The 23,162-nt window shown below is 31.7% G+C and overlaps 1 protein-coding gene across 1 annotated transcript; it reads right to left on the reverse strand.

The window, feature by feature from the left end:
* Positions 1–2,836: 2,836 nt before the first annotated feature.
* On the reverse strand, positions 2,837–19,338 carry MS3_00004222 (uncharacterized protein; the record flags this gene model as incomplete). The annotated part of the gene is made up of 3 exons (XM_035732399.2): positions 2,837–3,051; positions 10,788–11,801; positions 19,242–19,338. The coding sequence occupies 3 exons, from the start codon at positions 19,336–19,338 to the stop codon at positions 2,837–2,839; spliced, it is 1,326 nt and encodes a 441-aa protein (XP_035587415.2).
* Positions 19,339–23,162: the final 3,824 nt, after the last annotated feature.

Raw genomic sequence — 23,162 nt, forward strand, 5'->3', positions numbered from 1 at the left:
TTTTATTGTTTACGGTACAAAAGTCAATAGATTATTCAAGATAGCAAAGGCTTATAAATCAGATAGATGGTTTTGATAGAGTTTCGTTCTTTAAGCCGGTTAATTCAATTGTGAAGCTTTTATCGTCTTTTTGGACAATATCATCATCTATTGAAAGTCTATTATTATTCCATTAATGCCAGTGTATGATAAACGTCAGATTTATGTGGATTTATTTATTATTCAAATGAATTTAAGTTTATCTTCACAGACTGAGTAGCTTCTAGGAAAAAATCCACATCATTATTTTGTGGAGAATTTTTATGTGTAGGTTTTAAGTAGATTAAAAATATTCAGTTAAATTAAGTCAATAAATTTGAACAAAAGAGGTAAATTTCTTAAAATTATTTCCTCTTCTTATTTTTCATATTGATCTTAATAGGTATTTCTCAGATCTTAAACTTAATAATATACCGTTAATATGAATGTATTTGTTGTGAACAGGGAAATAAAAAGCCCAGACAAACTACGAAGGCTATTTCTTGGGACGTTATTTCATTTTATTCAAACCTTGTAAAACATTTATATCTATTTTTGTCCCTATTTTATTCTACAGAACATAAGCTTTCGTTGGATGTATCATTTACTGCCATACCCTTTCTTGTTCCGAAACTATTGTAATTTAAACATAATATTTTGCACCTTATTTCCTATCCTAATTCCCAGTTTTGGGCATAATTGTATTTTCCCAAATTATCGTATGTTGTGGTCAGGATATTCACTTATTTATTCATGTACGTTTTTGCACGAATTCAGAATTCAGAGTATTCCAACTGTCTTGTCTTCTCTCACTTGCGTGCTTGCCAGCCAATCAGGTTCTAGAATAGTTCTCTCTCTACCCCATCTCGAACTCACGCGTACTAGACTCAAGGTTAAACCGCTCAGCCTATTGCGCCAAGGTCCTAATCTAGACTAGACAGATCAAGGTCAAGTCATAACAAGTATCGAAGGGGTAAAAGCGATTCAAGGTCATAACAGTATTCATGAATCAATTTCAAAGAATGGGATCAATTTCGTAACATAAAAATATGCTTTTCGATTTAAATTAATGCGATAAATTTCGTACATTATTTTTGGTTTTAAGTATTTCAGTGTATCATTCCTGTCATTTTTATCCTTAACTAACTACTTGTATTCTTATATGTAATACAATCGTATTATTATCAGGTGTTTTGTGGAGATTGTAGTAATTTCAACAGTTGAGATCATGAGTCAATTAAAGCTAGACCACCACCAGGATTTCCATGGTGGTCTAAATTGAATCGAATCATGATCTCAACTGTTGAAATTACAATCGTATTATGTTGGTTAAACATTGAGTATGTGAATAGGGGCTCCAATGTTCTTGCAAGACTTCCATCTCTAGATTATCGTTCTGAGATAACGTAAAGATCGGTTTTGGGACTAAATAAGAGTTCTAGCCAACTTAGTTATGAAAGTGTTTAATTGAGTATAATTTTCATCATGACTCTGTCCATTAGATAATAGAAACAATTACTATATGATTTTACAAACTTCAGTCATTTAAATCACCATCCGAATATCCTTAAAAATGATTTTTACAATGAATTTACAATTCGTATTGAAATTCATCCATTGAAAGCTACCATTATAATATATTTTTCCGTTTGTTGTTAATTGTAGAATGCGGTACAGAATGATTAATAATATTAACGTTCGTAGTTTTATAGCAAGTAGATTTTATTTTCGAAACAGCGGAACATATTGACTGTTGTTTTTTTTTATAGGAAAAGCTTCCAACTCATATCCATAATCTTGATGAAGGTAAATTATTTGGACAGTTTAATAAACGTATGTTATAAACTTACGCTTGTTACCCCTCGTAGAGGAAAATAGACCGGCCGCCAGCACTCTCCATCCAATCGTGTCTTGCACAATCTTTTCCACTTCTTTACATTTGCTATTCATTCTTTTCATGTCTGCTTCCAATTCCCGATGTAGTGTGTTCTTTGACCTTCCTCTTTCTCATTTCCCTTCCCCATTCCAACTTATTGCTTGCCTCATGATGCAGTTTGGTGATTTCCGTAGTGTATGTCCAACCCACTTTCAACGTATTTTTCTCATTTCTCCTCCAGATGGAAGCTGGTTTGCTCTCTCCCACAGTAGGCTGTTGCTGATTACATCCGGCCAAAAACGGACATTGAGTATGTCGTGTAGACAATTGTTTGGGCATAAATGTATTGTTTCATGATGGTCGGTGTCGTTCTACAAGTTTCCGCCAGTAGCTTTGTTGGGATAATTGCCGTTCCGGAGTCCGGGTAAGGGAGAACGTTTTGGTATGAGTTCAGTAACCCCATCATTTAGAAAACAATCTTGCTAAAGAAGCGTATATTAATAATAGACTTTTAACTAGTCGATGTTACTTTTATAACCATTTTTGCATTCCCGATATTATTACTAATGACCATCATTTAACTGATGTTGTAATATTCTTATAACACACATATGTTGGTGTAGAGTTGCGATAAAAAGCTATTAACATTATTAGCGTCTTACCAAATAAGTGGTTGGGAATGCCTACTTTTCTAAAACGAATTACAAAATATCACTCGTTTTTACCGTCCCGCAAAAAATTCGCTGTATAGACTTATCTCAGTTTTTATACAACACCGATGAAATATGGAGATAAACAATATGAAAGATGCCAGAAATTAGTTAGAAATTTAACAATAATGCTTTATTTTATTTTCAAAACAATTGATTGCCTACTACTAAATTTTCAGTAGTATGTATATCATTTGTGTTATTTCGGTGCATATTAATGTATTAATGTGATTCAACTGCATGCACAATTTGTTTTTACAGCCTTAGGCAAAGTTTCCGTGACCAGTTGATCTTTATGATCTTTGTAAAGTATTGTAAATGGTATTGTTTCATTGGCAGCACAGCATGGCATTGAATTATAGATAGCTTCTCGTTCCACAGAACCTAGTCCAGAAAAATAACGATTCATTAGAATGCTGTGAGCATTATCTGTCGGCATGTAAAGTCCTGTAAACCAAATGAAAAAAAATAGATGTCCGTTTCAAATATATTATCACTAAATGATAGTCCGTAATTTGACGTTTAATATCGATATAATCATGTAAAGTTAAGTAAAATAATTTACATAATAACCCGTTATCATTCATAAGAATCTGTATTTTGCTGTTGCTGACGTTAAGTAATGAGAAACACGTCAATTTTGCTGAATACAACTATCTTATAATAAAACAAAACTTATAATCGTGGATCATATCGAATCATCCACTCTTGTGTGTATGTTATCTACAATGGTTGATTAAAATTCAACCAGAAAACAAAAACGCCTACTGCTACCATATGTATCATAACTAGTGAAACCGTTGAAGTTTATTGTAACTCAATAGTTTGCTAGATCACGCTTTCACTTTTGAAAAGTCTACATAGTGGGTTTAAATGCAATTTTGAATGTTCAATTACTTGTAGATGCTGAGTTCACAGCAGGACAAAATGAAAGTCCTGAATTTCGTTTCTAGCAGCTGTTTGAAAACTTTAAGAATAGATAATAACCTATACGAATATTCGTCAAGATTAGAACGAATAGTTTGACAGAAATTGGGCGCCGAGTATAGAGGAGTCATAATATGTGAAAATTATATATGAACTAATCTCAGCGATTGAAATTTAAATAATTCCCCCGAATGCCCTGATACGGCCGAGAGTGGGGAGAATCCGCTCTCCCTCTCGAAATACTCTCACACGGCCACGCGTTTACAGCCTCTGCCAGGGAAGTCCTACTCATTGCCTTCTCGTGGCGGGGGTGTTGTTTACGAAAATGAGAGGACGAAAAGCGAATGTCCGGCGCTTTAACCGGATCCCAAACCAATGGTGCACATGGGCTCCAGTATCCTGTGGGAACAAATGGCGTATGAACCAATCGTTGGTCACCGGCTACCATGGGATTGCATCTCCTTACGATGCTCCACTGCCTTGTGGGTTAGACCTTTAGGTCAAAGGCTCGGGGTGTGGCCCCTAAGATAACCACCTGCTTCGGTTTGGGCACCTGGGCAGTATCACAGCCCACACGCAAATGGTGAACTCTCTATATCTATGGAAACTACTTTTCTCGCTTCGAAAAACAATCAAATGATTCAAATTATTATCATTACTATTATCTTCATTATTATTACTATTATTATTATTATTATCATCATCACTATTACTATAACTATTATTATTATTATTATTATTATTATTTACCACATTGTTCACCCTCTTTTATACTTATACACTGGATCGTCTTTGGTGGAAATTCGACTGTATCTAAACGTTCTCGAGTCACTGCTTGGTTGAAAGTTGCATGTTACCACCGAATATGAGTACTGAGACAGTTTTCCTGAAACCACGTGCATCATTCAAAATGGCTGCCTTCAACGTTTACACATTTATGCAGGTCGGACAACAGATAGGGCTGGCTATGTCTTTGGAAAGTCTTCATATCGATGTTTACTGTCTATCCGAGACCCATATTCAAGACTCTGATGAAGTACTACAAATTCGCTCTCCATCTATCTCTTCGAAAAGCTTGTTTTACGTGCGTTCATCCGGGGGCCCTGTGGCATCTTAGTCTGGTCTTGCTGGCGTTGGTGTCGCACTGAGCGCTAGAGCTGAGGCAGCACTAATTGATTGGATCCCCATTAACAGTCGATTATGTTCTGTTAGATTAGAGAGTTCCATCAAGGTGAGAAGAGATCGGAGTGAGAAACGATGTCTTTTCGTCATGTCCGCCTATGCCCCGATAGATTGCAGCCCGGATGCAATCAAGGATGAGTTTTACCACCAGTTATCTGTTCTTCTCCAGAAAGTGCGTTCGACAGATATTGTAGTACTAGCCGGAGACTTGAATGCTCAGGTCGGGCGTCTAGGCACAGAAGAGAGTCGTTTAGGTGACCGGTGGGGACTCGTTGGTCGCGGGTCAGATAACGGGGACCGTCTACTGCAACTTTGCACAGACCACAACCTGTTTCTGGCTAGCACTATCTTTCGGCACAGTCATCGTCGATGTGCCACCTGGCGTCCTCCCTCTGCATCCCAAGCCTGGACTCAGATTGATCACATCGCGATCAGCTACCGCTGGCGTGGTCGTGTACAAGACTGCTGCTCCTTTTGGAGTACCTATCTGGACTCTGATCATGCCTTGGTCTGCGCCAATCTTACCTTACTTTTCAGTGGACAACGAAGTGACCGCCATCAACGGATTGATATTAGCAAGTTGGTTGCAACTTCTGTTGCAAGTAAGTATCGAACCGAGCTAGTTTCTAGGCTAGCTACCATTCCACCGAAAAGTATAGATGAGCATTGGTCGCAATTGCATGACGCCATGAAAATGGCGGGTACAGTCAGTTGTGGGTTCGCGAAACGTCCCACTTATAAGCACTGGGTTTCGTCAGGTTCCTTACAACTCATTGAAGCCCGTCGGTCTACTCCGGGTGACCGTGAGTTTGACCACAAACGTAGGATGTTACGTAAGGAAATTGGTCAAACCTTGCATAAGGACCGAGAAGCTTGGTAGTCAGAGCATGCTAATGAGCTGGAAGCAGCAGCGGCATCTGGTAATTACCGGAATCTCTTCCAACTCATCCAAGCCACTGGCGACAAGAAGTCTGGTGTGAGCGAAACAATCCACGAGGATGACGGTACGCCAATCACTAACATCCATCGACGTCTTGGACGATGGGCAGAATTTTCGAAGGGCAGTTCAAGTGGCCTGCTGCTCCGGCAACATCGGTCAGACTGTCCTGCCCTCCATGGCCGGTGACGACTGATCCACCAAATGAGGAGGGTGTCCGCAGGGAACTCCAACTCTTGAAGCGCTACAAATCACCTGGCCCAGATGACTTACCTCTGGCTCTTTTTAAAGATGGTGGTGACTTTTTGACCAAGGAATTGACGACGTTGTTTACAAAAGTCTGAGAACTAGGGAGTGTACCAACGTCATGGAATGAGTCGATAGTTGTTCCTATCTTTAAAAAGGGTTCACGTCGTTCCTGTAACAACTATTGGGGGATAAGTCTACTTCCGATTGCGTCCAAGCTATTGGCTTCCGTCATACTTCGTAGGTTGTTCAAAACCAGGGAAAGATTGACTCGCGAGGAGCAGGCTGGGTTTCGTTCTGGTCGAGGATGTATTGATCATATCTTCACCCTCCGCCTAATGTCAGAACATCGTCATACTTATCAAAGGCCAACAATCGTAGTGTTTCTTGACATCAGGGCTGCCTTCGATTCATTGGACAGGACTGTTCTCTGGGATTGTCTATTGAAGAAGGGTGTGCCTGAGAAGTTTATTAACATCCTAAAAGCCCTATATACAAACACCTCAGGCAGAGTGAGGGCATACAACCACCTCTCTACATTGTTCCATTCGAGCAGTGGGGTTAGGCAGGGTTGCCCAATCTCACCATTCCTCTTCAACTTTGCCATCGGTGACATTCTGGAAACAGCTCTGATGGACGTAAGTAATGGTGGTGTGGATCTGTTGCCTGGAGAAAGACTTCTCGACCTTGAGTATACGGACGATATTGTCTTACTGTGCGATAATGTTCAAGCCATGCAATCCGCATTTAATCAGTTGGCAATCAGTGTCCGTAGGTATGGTATGTGCTTTGCACCTTCGAAGTGCAAAGTACTTCTACAAGACTGGCAGGATTCCAATCCTGTACTCACTCTGGATGGTGAGCAGATAGACGTAGTCGAGAAGTTCGTGTATCTGGGTAGCTGCATAAGTGCTGGTGGTGGCGTGAGTGATGAGATCAATGCACGTATAGTGAAAGCCAGAGCGGCTTATGCCAATCTGGGCCACCTTTGGCGCCTTCGTGATGTTAGTCTGGCTGTAAAAGTTCGGATCTACAACGCGTCGGTGAGAGCAGTTTTGCTCTATGCTTGTGAAACCTGGCCTCTCCGAGTTGAGGATGTTAGACGACTCTCTGTGTTCGATCATCGCTGTCTCCGAAGGATTGCTGACATTCAGTGGCAACACCATGTCAGTAATGCAGAGGTTCGGCATCGTGTGTTCGGGCACAGAGATGATAATTCAATTGGTGTCACCATCTTGAAACACTGACTTCGGTGGCTTGTACATGTTCTCCGAATGTCGTCCCAGAGAATTCCACGTCGTGCATTATTTGCCGACTCTGGGACTGGTTGGAAGAAGCGGAGAGGTGGTCAGTGCATGACATGGTGTCGTGGTATGAAAGAAAGCTGCAAAGGACTGGCTTCTGCCGGTCCTTCACGGCTCCCTGGTTGGGGTCCGAGAGATGGTGCTACACAGTGGCTTGAGACGTTATCAGATATGGCTCAGAATAGAAGCCAGTGGCGATCCTGCTGTAACCTTCTTTTACTTTCTTCATAAAAAGTGGTTCTGTCTCCCTTACCTGAAAGATTTCTGAGTGTACCTTTCCGTTCCCACACTACCTTACACTAATCTCTTCGTTATTGTTCTCTTTTTTTACGCTCCTTACCTTTTTTTCTTTTCTCTTCGGATTCTCATTGTTTTGTGGGGCGCATATATATTGGCGCTCTCTTGTAACAATATTTATGTGTTCAAATAAATAAATAAATAAAATAATTCCAACATTTCGTCCAGCTAACTTGTCACATATAATAGATAATAACCATTTTAGAAAAATGTAGTTACCGTGTTCCAGCAATTTAATCTATACATAATTTGTAGACCTTCAAAACGATATGTTAAAATCAAGTCTGAAAGCCAATGTTTTGAACTGCAAATAGACAAAACCCCTATTTGAATTATTATATGGAGTCCTTAGTAATCATCTTATTTCAGTTACTATTAGTTATTCTATTGAACATAAAGAGAGGTATATATCTGTGTTTTCACATAAAACCGCTACTAAATATATAAAACAATTTCGAACATTTCAATCAACAGTCAAAACAATTAACACCCAACAAGCATTGAGTACTAGATACTCAGTCTACAAAATACCCTTACAATTAAAAATAGCATAAATCCATAAATTTTTAATTACCAAGGTCAAGGTAACAATGAATGATAACCATTGATTTTATTATATGCTAACTTTTTTTAAATATATTCAATGTCAAGTCGACTTTTTGTGGATTAAAACTGTCAACTGTCTTTCGAACTGGTCATCTTTTTGTTAGAAAGTAATTGACAAGTAGAAGATAAAATAATATATCTAAATATTTATCTGAGTCTTCTATCTTCTACAAACTTAATCGTGTATTTTTAGCATAGAATATACAAAAATTATTTATTTATTTGAACACATAAATATTGGTACAAAGGGGTTGCGAATACATATGCGCCACATAAATCATTCGATTTGTGTGAGGGCTGGGATACTGTCCGGGTGCCCAGACCGAAGCAGGTGGTTTTCTTAGGAGACCACAACCCGAGCCCTCAACTTAAAGGTCTGATACACAAGGCAATGGATCAACGTCAGGAGATGCAGTCCCATGTTAGACGATGACCAATGATTGGCTCGTACGCCATTTTTACCATCAGGATCCTGGTGTCTACGTGCACCAATGGTTTGTAACCAGGGTTTTACAACTCCCCTAGGTGAACCCTCCGTGTCCGCCAACCCGGTTAGAGTGCTGGACACTCGATTTTTGTCCTCTGAATTTCGTGAACAACAGTAATGCCACGAGAAGGCAGTGAGTAGGACTTCCCTGGCAGTGGTTGTGTGCACATGGCCATGTGAGGGCATCTCTAGTGGGAGAGCGGACTCTTCTCACCCTCGGCTGTATCAGGGCACTTAAGGGCAAAAATTAGCAATATACTTTTGATAGTTTTTAATGTCAATCTGTTGTATAAATTGCTTGTTCCAATAACTAAACTAAACGGAAAAAACTGACACCATTTCAATTCACTGATACTGGAAACCACATTCCGATTTGCACAAATCACTATCCGTTGTAAAAAGAAATTAATAACATCTTTTTTGGGACTTTTGAGCGACGCTAAAGTGATCTTGAGAGTCTCTACCTACTTACTATTGCTAAATGAGTGTTATAAAACAGTTTGAAGAATAAAGATTATGATTCACAGTTGGTGGTTAGGGTTAAGAATTAGATTTACGGTTTTTCATCACGAATTGACATCGCCTAATATCCCAAGCTACTATTTGGTCAAATGGCTGGATGAATTCCGTGCCAAATTTCAAGATCTGTTATTCTAAATCTGATTCGTTCGTCCATTCTTTATAGTCCTCGCCCAATTTATTTTTTATTGTTCGCATTATAATTTGTATTCTTCAATGTGTCTTTCACTTGTGTAATAACTAAAAGACATTAAAAGTATTTAATGCAACATTTCGTCATTAGAATTCATGAATGCCCACTGTTTTCTATTCATTATGTTTAAAGAAACAAAAGAAAACAAACTGTCTAAATTTAGTCTGATGACATAAATAGGTGTACACAAGAATGTAATATCATTTCAACATTTTAAATAGATTATTTGTATATAGATGAAAAATTGCATATCATTTCATTCAATATTTTACTATACCTCACTGATTTACTAATAAACAAGTACAATCATAATTCTAAAATAGAAAAATAGTAAAGTACCAATCAGTTATATTATCTTATATGGTCATTTCTTTTTAAGAAAATCAATTTTTATTGATAATCAATAATTGGGAAATAATACTGAAAGACTTATATAGATAAATAGATTAAAACTAATTGAATAAGTTTCTTTATTTATAAAATTGAGAATATAATTACATAATAATGAATATTTAATGATTTATTGATTAGAAGTCAGATACAATATAAGATCATTCTATATTGATAACTGGAAATTATAATCTGGATCAAATGATTTGATCATGATAATTAATATTGGTAAATCAAGTTGTTCAATATAAGCAAAAATGGATAATAGCCAGCAGTAGAATACAGGACCCGTGTTTTGTCCTATTTGGGATTCGTCAACTGGACGTACCTACATCTCATAGTTGATGTTCACTCTTGGACTCGAACCCAGTATTGTTTACTTCAAACCCTATCATGATACCCATTTAACTACTGAGTCCTGATAACCACTTGCTTGTGCAATGGGATAAAGTTTTAAATTCAATTAGTATTATTTAATTGAATCTTCCCATTGATATGCCAATAAGAAACTGATCAATTGCAGTTCTAAATAATAATGGGGAAATCCAAGTAAACAATACGAAATGAATTCAAACTGTTTAATAATTAAATAATTTCTTTTAAATATTCAGATAAAATTTTAAGTTTGAATATTATCTGAGGCTATAGTTTCACTTTACTCTCAGCAGACTGAGAAACGTTTAATATATTTGTAATATATAGAAATACCTTTTTATATTCATTGATTCTTGACATTTAATAAATAAACAACAAATTCGTATCAGAAGGGGTTTTGTGAAGATTGTAGTAATTTCAACAGTTGAGATCATGAGTCAATTGAAGCTAGACCACCATGAAAAACCTGGAAACACTATACGGCCGTTTCGTCCTATTATGGGACTCCTCAGTAGTGCGCATCCACGACCTCGCCCCTCGCGCAATTCGAACCCAGGACCTACAACAAGAAGAAACGGCCGTCCACTGCTCCCATGTTCTTCATGGTAGTCTAGCTTCAATCGACTCATGATCTCAATTGTTGAAACAACATTTTCATTAAGTATAAAGTTAATTTATTATTATCATATATAATAATAATGAAAATAATAAATAACTTACCAATACATCTACCATGACACATATTTATTGGTAAATGATGTGGAAATATAATAAATCTTAATTTATCATTTTGATCCATTTGCATTTTATTTAATGTATAACGAAATAAACAACATTTTGTTTCATATTTATTTTTATCTAAAAAACTTGGACATGATTGTGTTATATGTTGTATTGATGATTTAGTAGATTCAATTAAAAATGATCGTTGTATTAAACGTTTTTTTAATAAATATTGATTTTCTAATTGTATAATGCTTAATGTTTTCATTTCTAATATAATTTGTGTATTATCACTTAATATATTATCAATATTATTATTATTATTAGATTTTATTATATTTCTTTCAATCAATATAGTTTCGTATTGATTATTGAATTTTTTAATTAGATCATTATGTTCATTTATATCATCATCATTATTATTATTATTCTCATTTGTAAAATTAAGATCATAATCATGATCATTTATAAAATTAAGATTATTATTATTATTATTATCATTATTATTTTCATTCAAATTTTGTTCTATTTCATATTGATTATTCAATGGTATATTATTGATTGTATCATTTTTATTGATTATCATTGATTTCCATAGAAATTCATTGGATAAATCAATATAATTCAAATCAATATCATCTATATTATGATTGATATCATTTCTATTAATTAATGTCATTATTATTGAATCAATTAAATCATATTTAGAATATTGTAATTGTTTAATTATTAAACTAATATCCCATATCACTTGACGATGGGTTGATTTGATATTTAAATATTCTATATTCGTTTTTATTAATTTATTATTTAAATGAATATAAAAATGTTCATAGATTTGATGGTTTGAATTCATAAGATAAACATATAATATTAATTGATTTGGATTAATCCATGAATGTATATATGTTGATAAGGTGGCTAAATGAATTTTATGATTTAAATTCATTAATGATGGTTGAATAATAAAACAAGATTTTAATTGTTTAATAATATTGAGTTCACATGGAACTAAATAAGAAAATATAAAAAAAGAAAAAGAAAATAAAGAACATTTATTATATTTATTAAAATGTAAGTTTTTGTTTTATTTTTTTAATTTCAATGGTTAAGATCATGGTCTAGTGGTTAAGTGCTCACCCACGAAACCAGTAGGTCCTGGGTTCGAATCTCGCAGGGGGGAGGTCGTAGATGCGCACTGCTGAGGAGTCCCACAACAGGACGAAACGGACGTCCAGTGTTTCGAGGGTTTTCATGGTGGTCTAACTTCAACTGACTGATGATCTTAACCATTGAAATTATGATACTATCCACAAAACCCATCTGATATTTTTTAATGTTGATTTCTTTTTAATGATTGACAAGAAATGATAAAAATATATGATTTTAAAACTATTGTAAGAGACAATATATAGAGTACGTTCAAGTTTTTAGATAATGCATAATACTGTCTAACTTTGGATAGTAAGATGCACTTATGACTCTACCAGGGATAGGATAGAGAATCTTTCGAAATCACAACGAGTATGATACATTTAGAACTAAAACTAAGACATGAATGTTATTAGCCTTCCTTTGATTTTCTATAGTTATTTAATAGAAGTTAATTAATGATATGTATTATTTTTAGACTGCCATTTGATAACTATATTATTTTATTACAAAATATAAGTATTAAAAGAGGCAACGATTCTTGTTTTTAACACGACAGATTTAATCAACCACAGTACAATATCATGAATTGATAGTTATAACAAACATTTCAACAATTCTGAGTAATAGTCTAATATCATATATACCCGAAAGTATATGCTCTTATTTCACATTAGAATAACACCACTGTTTATATATGCATCATAATATCAAAAATATTCTTCTCTTGACGTTGTAAATATAAATATTCTTAACAAGACATTTTCTAATACAGGATGAATGAGCGGTCAAATTAGTTCACTTCGCCTTTCAACAAATTAATTCTTTAAAACGTCATCGGCTCATTAAAATGTTTGTTCTTAGAATAAGAATTTTTGTCAAACTATATATGTAGGTAATGGTTTTTCTTAAAATGATTATATATATATCCTTACTGACATATTGTAAATAGAATTATTTGAAAAAAGAAGGTATAACTGATAATGTCAGTGATAATGTCTAATGATGGAGTTTTGTTCTTTGAGCTGGATGGTTCTATCTTAAGTTTGTGCTGATGATGTCGTTCAGAAGAACGATGAAAGTTCCACGATCAAAACATTCAGCTCAGAGAACAAAACTCCATGAAAGTCATCCACTTGAGCTACAAATCTTCTTCACCATTTCAAGATAATGTCTAATATTCTTTGTCAAATCCTTTTTTAAACAAACGTTATCATTATTCTCATAAAACATTAACTTTTTCGATTTAATTAATTAATTATCCAGCGTCCTATTATACATTGGTGTAACATTGATTTCAATCGTTTCATTTTGTACACATTTCACTGCAATTTTACATTTCCATTAATTTCAGATCAATTCTTATATGGAATTGTTTTTTTCATTGATGAGCTTCATATCTATATACTCAATTGTATATAAATAATTTAAGATAATGGTAGTCTTTTTATAGTAAATCATCTATGTTTGTATTTAATTTCATCGGAAGAGTACTGTAATGGCACATATATATTTATGTTAAATTTATAATCTTCTACCTAGATCACATGGAGTCTGTTAGTTCTATAAATTTTCTGATTAAAAACCTGCAAAATTCAATGATTCTTGTAAGATATGATACGAAACTTAATAATGTGAAAAAAAGAATCTTAAGTATAATGAAAAAATATGAACAACAACTATATTTTATTGGCTTGAATTTGGTTGCAGTTCAGTCAAATGATAATCACTATCATTGTCTAGATTTTATGCAAAAAATAAGCTTTATCATACGTGTTTCAGTATTCTTCTGTATAATAGAATGATATATAATGGATAGAAACTGGTCTCATTCAATTAGAGCTTAAATTCTGTCTAGAAATATTTCATAAAATGAAACATCATTACTTTTAATAGTTTAACTTTAAATTTAGGACAATTATTAAGTTAATTAACTAGTTATATAGTCACATATAGTAGATAAAGTGATTTTAATAGTCAACAGGTAACTTTGAATGTAAACGTTTTCTTGGTTATTAGTTATCAATCAAATATACAACTAGTCTTGTGCGAATTGATACTCCTCATAAAAATTCGAATCTCTCTCATTCAGCTTCGTAGTTTGAGACATTATCACGAAGGTACCTTCAACTCAATGTATTCAATAAAATCTTTGTGCTCATAAAATGTTTGAATGCAAATATTATATTTCTATTATGTACAGTATTTTGTAAGCAAACGGTTAAAAATTAATAAAACTTTGAATTCCAGTAGAACAGTTCAAAATTTAATTATAATTTAAATTCATCTATTAACCCCCCCAAAAAAAATCATTTTTCCCATTGAAACATCATTCATAAAAAATAACAAAAAAAAGGAAATAAAAGTTGTAAAATTAAATTTTATTGAATATTTTAATAAAAATGGTGGCGTTGGTCGTCATGCTTAAGCAAAAGTCTGGAAAACAATTCAGTGTAGATTACCTAAAAAGCCTGTTCAGACGCTACTTTGAATTCTGCACAATGTATTCAACAATGGTGTGTACAAAGTGATATGATGAGTTTTGTTGAAGATTACTTCCGTTTTAATTCAATGTAAGGATTACTCAATGTAGTATTTGTTGTCTTTTCTAGTATGATATTTTATTCTGTATAATATGTGATATTCTTGTATCCCATTGACATGAACTATGCTCAGTATGTGATTTGTTATAACTCTAAGTATTTTTCATATATGTGATTTCATCCTAATTATTAATCAAAATGGGTGTACAATCCATATATAAATGAGTGTATTTTCGACTAGAGTCGTCGTCGTCATAGTGTTTTGGGTTCATAAATCACCACTTATACCAGTCATTGTGTTCTTACTTTCATGTCGCGGCAATTTCAGAAGTCCCTTGTTCCGATTATAGGTGATAAGCGTTTCTGACATAACAATCAGCGACGATCAGATACAAAAAGTAGCATTAAAAGAGCCAAGACAATAAGCATTCAAACGACAAGTTATAACACAAAGATCAATCAAACACTTAAAATGCAATGTCGTACTTATCATACCCATGGTTGTATTAAACGTTATATATATTCAATATACCATATAGAAATCATGATTTCTACAAAAGATGATATTATCTCTAGAATTTCTGTATCTATACCATAATTAATAAAGGAAAAAGAAAACTTACCTATACGAAGAAATACTATTGATTTTTGTAAATCATGATAAACATCTTTTGATATTTTACCATATTCATAATCATGTAAAAATTGTTCATTATTCATAAAATTAATCCAATTTTCAACAATATTTGGTATTGTTTTACGTATATGAATTAATTCATATATTGTCATATTTTTTGGTATCCCTTTTAAGGTTGATAATACTTTCAGTAATTCAGAATCACGTAATAATATTTCATTAAAATTTGATGTCATTACTTGTTTATTTAAATGGAATAAATAAAGTAAAATTATTGTAAAAGATAAGAGTTTATAATAATTATGTAATATTAATTGTAATTTAAACCGCATTGTATTTATTAATAATAATAATAATAATAGTAATAGTAATAATAATAATAGTAATAATTAAATTCGTATTTATTTGTATAAATATGAATGTTAATTTATATTGTCTCCGTTTTTTTCGCTTTTTCTTTTTCGTTTTGTTCTTCTTCTTCTTTATATTTGTAAATGTTCAATTGTAAAATAATTAAAATTCCATAAGATAGAATTTATTAAATTGATTGAAAAAGAATACATTTAAATATGTTGAGGATACTATGGTTTAGTGACTAGTGTATTGAATATAATGAATATATATATATATATATATAAGCATAAATAATATATGCCTTCAGTTAGGAATGGTATATATCAAGTTAATACATTGAGAGTTTTAACCAACTAATTATTCATTCATGTACTATATATATATATATATATATATATATATATATATATATTTAATTGGCTTATGTAACATTTACTCATTTCTTTTTTGTTACTCAGACAGTTATGTAACATTATTCTCATTTTATCAATTATAATATTCATTTCTCTTATTATATCCGTTACAGGCAACAAACAAACAAGTCGTTTGTTTTTGTATTGTTTCTTTTTTAAGTAGGGGAGAGAGAGGGTGATAGAGAGGGATAGTCATAACAAAAACGATAAAAGAGAAAAAAACAAAAACATATTAGTATGAATAATAATAATAATAATAATAATAATAGTAGTAGTAGTAGTAGTAGTAGTAGTAGTGATAACGGTTCTACTTAGCCAACCAAATTTCAATTGTTCAGAAATATACTTACAATACAACAATATTTGTACTATAAAATAATAAATAATAAATATCAACTAAATGATAAAGGACGAATAAATAAACGAGTAAATGAGGAAATAATAATAATAATAGGATAATTTGTTGTTATTCTATTCCAAATTATTTTTCTCTCATCCCTAACAGAACGACGAACATATATTGTATGTTGTTTCAACTTTTACTTAATAATGCAACTTATTATAACAAATATATATATGTCCTTATGTGAATGTTTATGTATTTTTGTCACTATGACTGAAATTGAGCAATAATAAGATGAAGTACATTAAATTTATCACCTCGTATTATTAATACAGTTATATTATATATCTTTCATTTAACTTTACTCTCTTCTTACAACCAAACACTTATATACCTATATATATATATATATATATATATATATATATATATATATATATATATATATATACAGTCACACTCTTACATATATACATACATATACAATAGAACTTTAAAAGTTAGTAACGAAAACAGAGAGTGAAAAAAAGGACGACTATCATTAATGGTTTAAAAAGTTGTTTTTTTCCTCTTTTTTTTCAAAAAAACTTTAAATTTAGAAATAAGCGCACAATATGTATATTATTATTATTAACATATGTTGTTATTATTTCATTTTTATTTAAATGTACTGATATTATGTTGCCTACTATTTTGTAATAGTTTATAATGAATGCTACATTGAATGTGGATTACAAGTCTTGTAATATCAGCCTACTATTTATTTTCTAGAGGAAATCATCTGGGATTAATGTTTATGAATAAATATTATTTATATATATATATATCACTATCGTATTCGATACTTTGAGTAACCAACTAAACCTTTCATCATACACAATTTAGTTCAAAGCCAATGAATAGTTGCAAAAAAAGTATGATAATTTCACAATATTTAATCAAAACACTTATGAAATATAATTAAATAACATAGATAATTACAAAGTAGTGATTATTTGTGTAGATCAATGATCACTTGAATAAATTAAGATGAAAATTAATTACTATGCAATAGTCTTTTTTACATTTTATATTACCCATACAACATTATACATGAACTGTAATCGATTCATTTTTAAGTTGTAATAAAGTTGACAATTATTATGCATTCTCAGTATAGTGGTTGTGAAGATTGTTAAGTTTTGATTGAGATCATGAACCGATTGATGTTAGACCACCATTGAATACCTGGAACCACTGGATTCATTTTCTTATTTTTGTGCCTACATTAAAATGAATAATAATAATAATAATTATTATTACTATTATTATTATTATTATTATTATTATTATTAGGTAATAATTAATGTTATCTACTATAACATTAAAATATTATACTACTTTAAAAGAACTACTGATATAATACTAAACAATAGATTTAAAATGTATATTTTTTTTATTTTATTCTATCAAATAGTAATTGCATTATTTATGAATAGTTTATATCCAAATTAGAAAATTGTATACCTTGAATAATTTAATACATAAATGATATAATTATATCATCTTTTACTGATGAACATAAAATAGTAACAGTATATATGTACATAATTATTTAATTATATAAAGAAAATTATCCCTAGTTATTGTTCTCAAAATATTGATTGAATCATATAAACAATGATAATTATATTAAAAGTTTAAGTTACACAGGAGGAAATACTTGTTAGAAGTAGATTTTACGAAACCAGTATGTATAATATAGTTCTTTTTGTTCACTTAAGATTTTGAAAGTCGTCATTATAAGCTTATCGTGTTTAATATCTACCTAGTATATAAATACGTTGTTTTTTTTAAAGCAAATGTTTCAAGAAATATGAAGTCTCTTCAAAGGACTTCTAAAAAGCTTTTGGCTTTAACAAACAATAATTTTTACAAGGATTACTGATAGACACTCACTGAATAATAGACATAAAAAAATACCGACAAAGCCCCCATGAAACATTTTCCAATCTCAATAAAACAATAATTCAGATGAGCAAAAATGGGTGGTGCCAAGCAGTAGAATACAGGACGCACGTTTCGTTCTATTTGGGACTCTTTAGCTGGATATACCTCCATCTCGGAGTTGATGTTCACAAGCAACTGGCTATAAGAACTCAGTAGCTAAGTGGATTACGTGATGGCGTTTAAAGTGGACAGTACTGGGTTGGAGTCGCAGAGTGAACATCAACTACGAAATGTAGGTACGTCCAGTTGATGAGTCCCAAATAGGACGAAATGGAGCGCGTCCTGTATTCCACTTCTAGCCACTATCCATCTTTGTTTATAATGCTTGTGACTTAAGGCAATATCAAGGCAATACGCACAGTATGTACATATGCTTATAAGCTGCTTGAATTTACAAAATTATATACAACATTTCATTATACACGAAATTATAACATTGATTAGCATACGTATATTTCATTCATTAATAGAAAATTACTGAATTGTTGGGGAGAAACACATGCTTGTTCAAAAACAAGAACAGGTAGAATAATTTCATATTATAAATGTGACTACTTATAAGTAACACCAATTATTCTCAAAATATTTCTCAAAGTACTACTACACTTTTGAATGTTTGATGACCCTAAATAACTTGGTTGATTCATAGAAGTCGAAAATACTTTGATTCACAGTTATCTACTAACTTGATTTGATTTCTTTTCTTTACACTGTTAGTTTTGTTTTATAGCTAAATATTTATTTATCCATATAATACTGATAGACAACAAATTTAATTATTTTTTGATATATGTTAAATTCATAGTTTATTTGTAAAGTAATTTCTTCATGTTTAGTAGAAATTTCTTTCGATAACTGAAATTTTCCCGATGGAGGACATTTACAAGTGAGCGGTTATTAGACTATTTCATACGGAATAATATGATTTCTTAAAATTTTCAATTGTGGTTAATCCTGTATAGTATGCTACTTATGTTTGTAGATATCAGTAGCATGTCACACAAATCAGGAGTGAAATACCTGCCAGCAGAAGATTGAAAAGATTAGATTGAAGAGAACCGAAAAGAAAACAGAGAGGAATTGTAATTATAATAGAACTGAAAGGACCCTGAAGCATGTAAAGGATGACTGAAGTAAGATGTGCAAATGAAGTATTTAATGTGTAGTTTTCATATTTTATGAAAGTACTCTGTAATTTTCACTTGAACAACAAATTGATTGCGCTCATTTGAGTTTTTTTACGACAACATCACAGCTATTAATTGGGTTATGTTGTTTTCATATGAACTGATGTCATGGAATCGATGAGATTAAGTTTAAACTATTGACGGTTGCTATGTTCATATTTTTCTGTTAAATTGAGATTTCATGTGAAAATAACATTCTTCATTTGTATATTTATCTATATATGATTTAATGCATTTATATACGTATAATATTTAATATACCTTACTTTTTAACAAGAATTCAGTTCTTCCACTCTTTCAGAACTAGTAGAACTTCAACTCGAACTGACAAGTAGCATTCTACACTATATCGAACAAATAATTTTACATAACCTAACTGAATATACTATCAAGAAAATACTTTATTTATAATTATTGGAGTGAATCAACCATAATATTCTGATGCCACTTGTGTCACAACAGTCATGCTCAAGAATGGGACTTGGAAAAAAATTTAAAGATTGTCCAGCTAATAAACACTGGTATATTATCTAACCTTTTATTTCATACCAGTGTTCTGTTGGTTAAACTTATCAAGTTCATTGGGCAAAAGTACATAGTCGACTGTGAGCGACGCTTCAAATGTTCCTAACTAATGTTTTGCTCTTTCAGCCAACAACAGATTATGGTCAGGATATATATATATATATATATATATATATATATATATATATATATTAACATTTAGGATTTGGATATAGAGTTCGTGATTAATCGTTAGTATTTAAGACTAGGATATGGAGTTTGGTACTTAAGATTAAAGTTTAGATTTAGGTTGTATATAGACTGACTGTAAAATCTAGTTCAAATAATAAGCCTTAACACTAAAACCTATATCTTCGTCCTAACTCTAATCGTAAATAATAATTCCACAATGAGGCATCTTTAACTTTTAAAAAAATAGCACAGAAACAGCATTCATTACGAATGACTAGAAATTAGGAATAACTAGACAATTATCTCATCATGACTTGTGCCTTATAGACAGTGTTCACTCATAACACTTAAGGAGTAAAACACTTGAGCGAAAAAATGCTCACAGTAGTATTATTACAATTCTTTTTTGATATCAACTAAAAATGATTATGTCTGTCAACCTGGATATTGTATAAATCAAACAATCTGTTGATCACAATATATCTAAACCCGTTTTGATTCACCAAACTATACAGATCTTATCGTAAAATGCTATGTAACGTTATTGCTTCTGACAAAAGCGAGAAAATATCATTGTTTCATTACAGATTAGCTTTAGAGACAGCAGTATTTTTTAATGCATCATGTTAATTTGCTCTAAAAATATTTTTTTCTGAAAAATTAGATCATAATTACCTAAATTTTTACTACTAATTAATAAATTTATTTTTATTATTTGAATTCATGAGTCCATCAAAGCTAAACAACCATTAAAATCCTAGAAGTACTGGACGGCCGTTTCTTTGTAGTATGGAAATTCTCAGTAATACGCATCTACAACCCCGCGCGCGGGATTCGAACCTAGGGCCTTCAGGCTTTGCTCACGAACGCTTAACCTCTAGACCACTGAGCCGGCCGGCATCCAATGGTGTTAATTTCTAACTTCAACCAATCCACGAAATCATGCGACCGTCTACCACTGTCTTCAGTAATTAACTGCCTGTATTTTTTCTGAATATTTCTTAATTACCTATGAACAATTCATGAAATAATAGATATTATTTTATTATTGAAACGTCTTAAAAATTTTCAGAATATAAATACTACTTTTAATCAGTTGTCAAGTATTTAACTTCATTCCTATCAACCAGTGACGTTTCTCTGACTGTACTAATGAATTAACTTATAACCATTATTTGCACAGACAAATATGAGTAATAAAGCAAATATTGACTTACTTCAATAGAACTTCCAGTCATTTAGTAAAAATCATTAAAATACAGATATTCACAACAATGTTATATTTTCCTATATAATACAAGTATGAATATTGATCTCTGTCTGTCTCGTTCTTTCGAATTCAATTTAATTTGACCCCGATACAATATTTCAGCTAGTTTGTGTTCATTTTCTATTAATGTGGATTTTATGAAACAACCTAATTTCATTGAGTCATCCGTTATTTAATATCCACAAAAGATATAGCAACAAAAATAAAGATAATTCAGCAAAGAAAATTTTCTTTTCAACGAAATCACTTACTTAAGCGGTATATTCGTGGATGCGCACTGCTGAAGAGTCCCACACTAAGATGAAACGGCCATACAGTGCTTCCAGGTTTTCCATGGTGGTCTAGCTTCAATTGACTCATGAATTCAATTATAAAATTAGTATATTTGTATTCATAGTTGTTTTGATAAATATATGTTTACAGAAAGATAGAAAAGATTGCGTCATATAGTGATTCATGATCTCATATATTAAATGAGATTGTGTAATAATCAGGGATTGGAGAGGACTAGGGGGGATAACATTGATCTACGGGTCAGAATTAATTAAGATATATGTCCACTAAATAGAAATGAAGAAAAATGAAAAAAACGCAAAGATTATAACAACAATTGAATAACCATGAATAATTCTTAAGCGATAATAATGAGTGATTACGGTTTAGTTAAAAAACAAGACAAAAACATACAGCAGAAGGGAATCAGGGCTAACGAAGGAACCATCTGACGTTTGAAATCTCGAATCACTTTATAACATGATCTTTCGTACCTTTCTATAGACTTATATTATTTATCAAATAACTACATAAACAAATGTACAGCTTAAGTAAATGATCTCATTGAAAAGAAAATTTTCTCTCTGAGTTCTCTTTATTTTTATTTGATGATACAATGAATTTCTTCAATATAGAGATAATTCGCTTGCTTCTAGTAACATGGCGACATTTAAGCACCAAGAATTATTATCTGAACTAATAAAATGTTTAGTTTTCAGTTGTACTGTAACAATAGATAACTTACCTAGAAAATTATTTTAAATGAAATAGCACTATTACATCGTTTTTTTAATGAATAACAATTCATGTTGAAATTATACTTACAATTCTGCTCAATCTGTTACATAGCGAGTCTTAATGAAAAAGGTCATATTTTCGACTTTCAACTTAAAAGAGTCACCATAAGGATACTTGAACATTTCTGTTAAGTGATGATTAATGGGGTCTATTATTCATCTGATGATTGAAAGTCGTGTTTTTTTAAAAGCAGTGAAAATACTTATTCTATCAATAATACTATTTTCTGAAATGACAGAAAAGATTTGTAGCTCAAGTGATGGATTTTAGTGATGTTAAGTTCTCTATGATGAATGTTTTAATTACTGAGGTATTACTGTTATTCTATGTAACATCATCAGAGTTTTCTTTATGTAGAAAGAAAAATTTTCGCTTATGTTATAATTTATTCCAGAATCATTCAAATAGCGAAATCCATTCAGATTGTTAAGTCAAGGTTATGTTTGCAAAGTAATAAGTTTAACCTACTTATTTACTTTACCCAACTAGTGGTCTAATAAGTTAGTCTTCATCCTTATTATAGAATGATCTACTTTGACTAATGTACATTCAACTTTCCCTTTTTTCAAATTAATCTTATTCAAATATTGTTTCCAGTATTATTTCTACTTATATATCTTTCGATTTCATAAACGAGTTATATATATATATATATATATGTATATATATATATATATTTATTTATTTATATTTATATATATATATATATATATATAT

Source organism: Schistosoma haematobium, chromosome ZW (genome assembly GCF_000699445.3).
Source record: "Schistosoma haematobium chromosome ZW, whole genome shotgun sequence".
In the NCBI taxonomy this organism is placed as follows: Eukaryota; Metazoa; Platyhelminthes; class Trematoda; order Strigeidida; family Schistosomatidae; genus Schistosoma; species Schistosoma haematobium.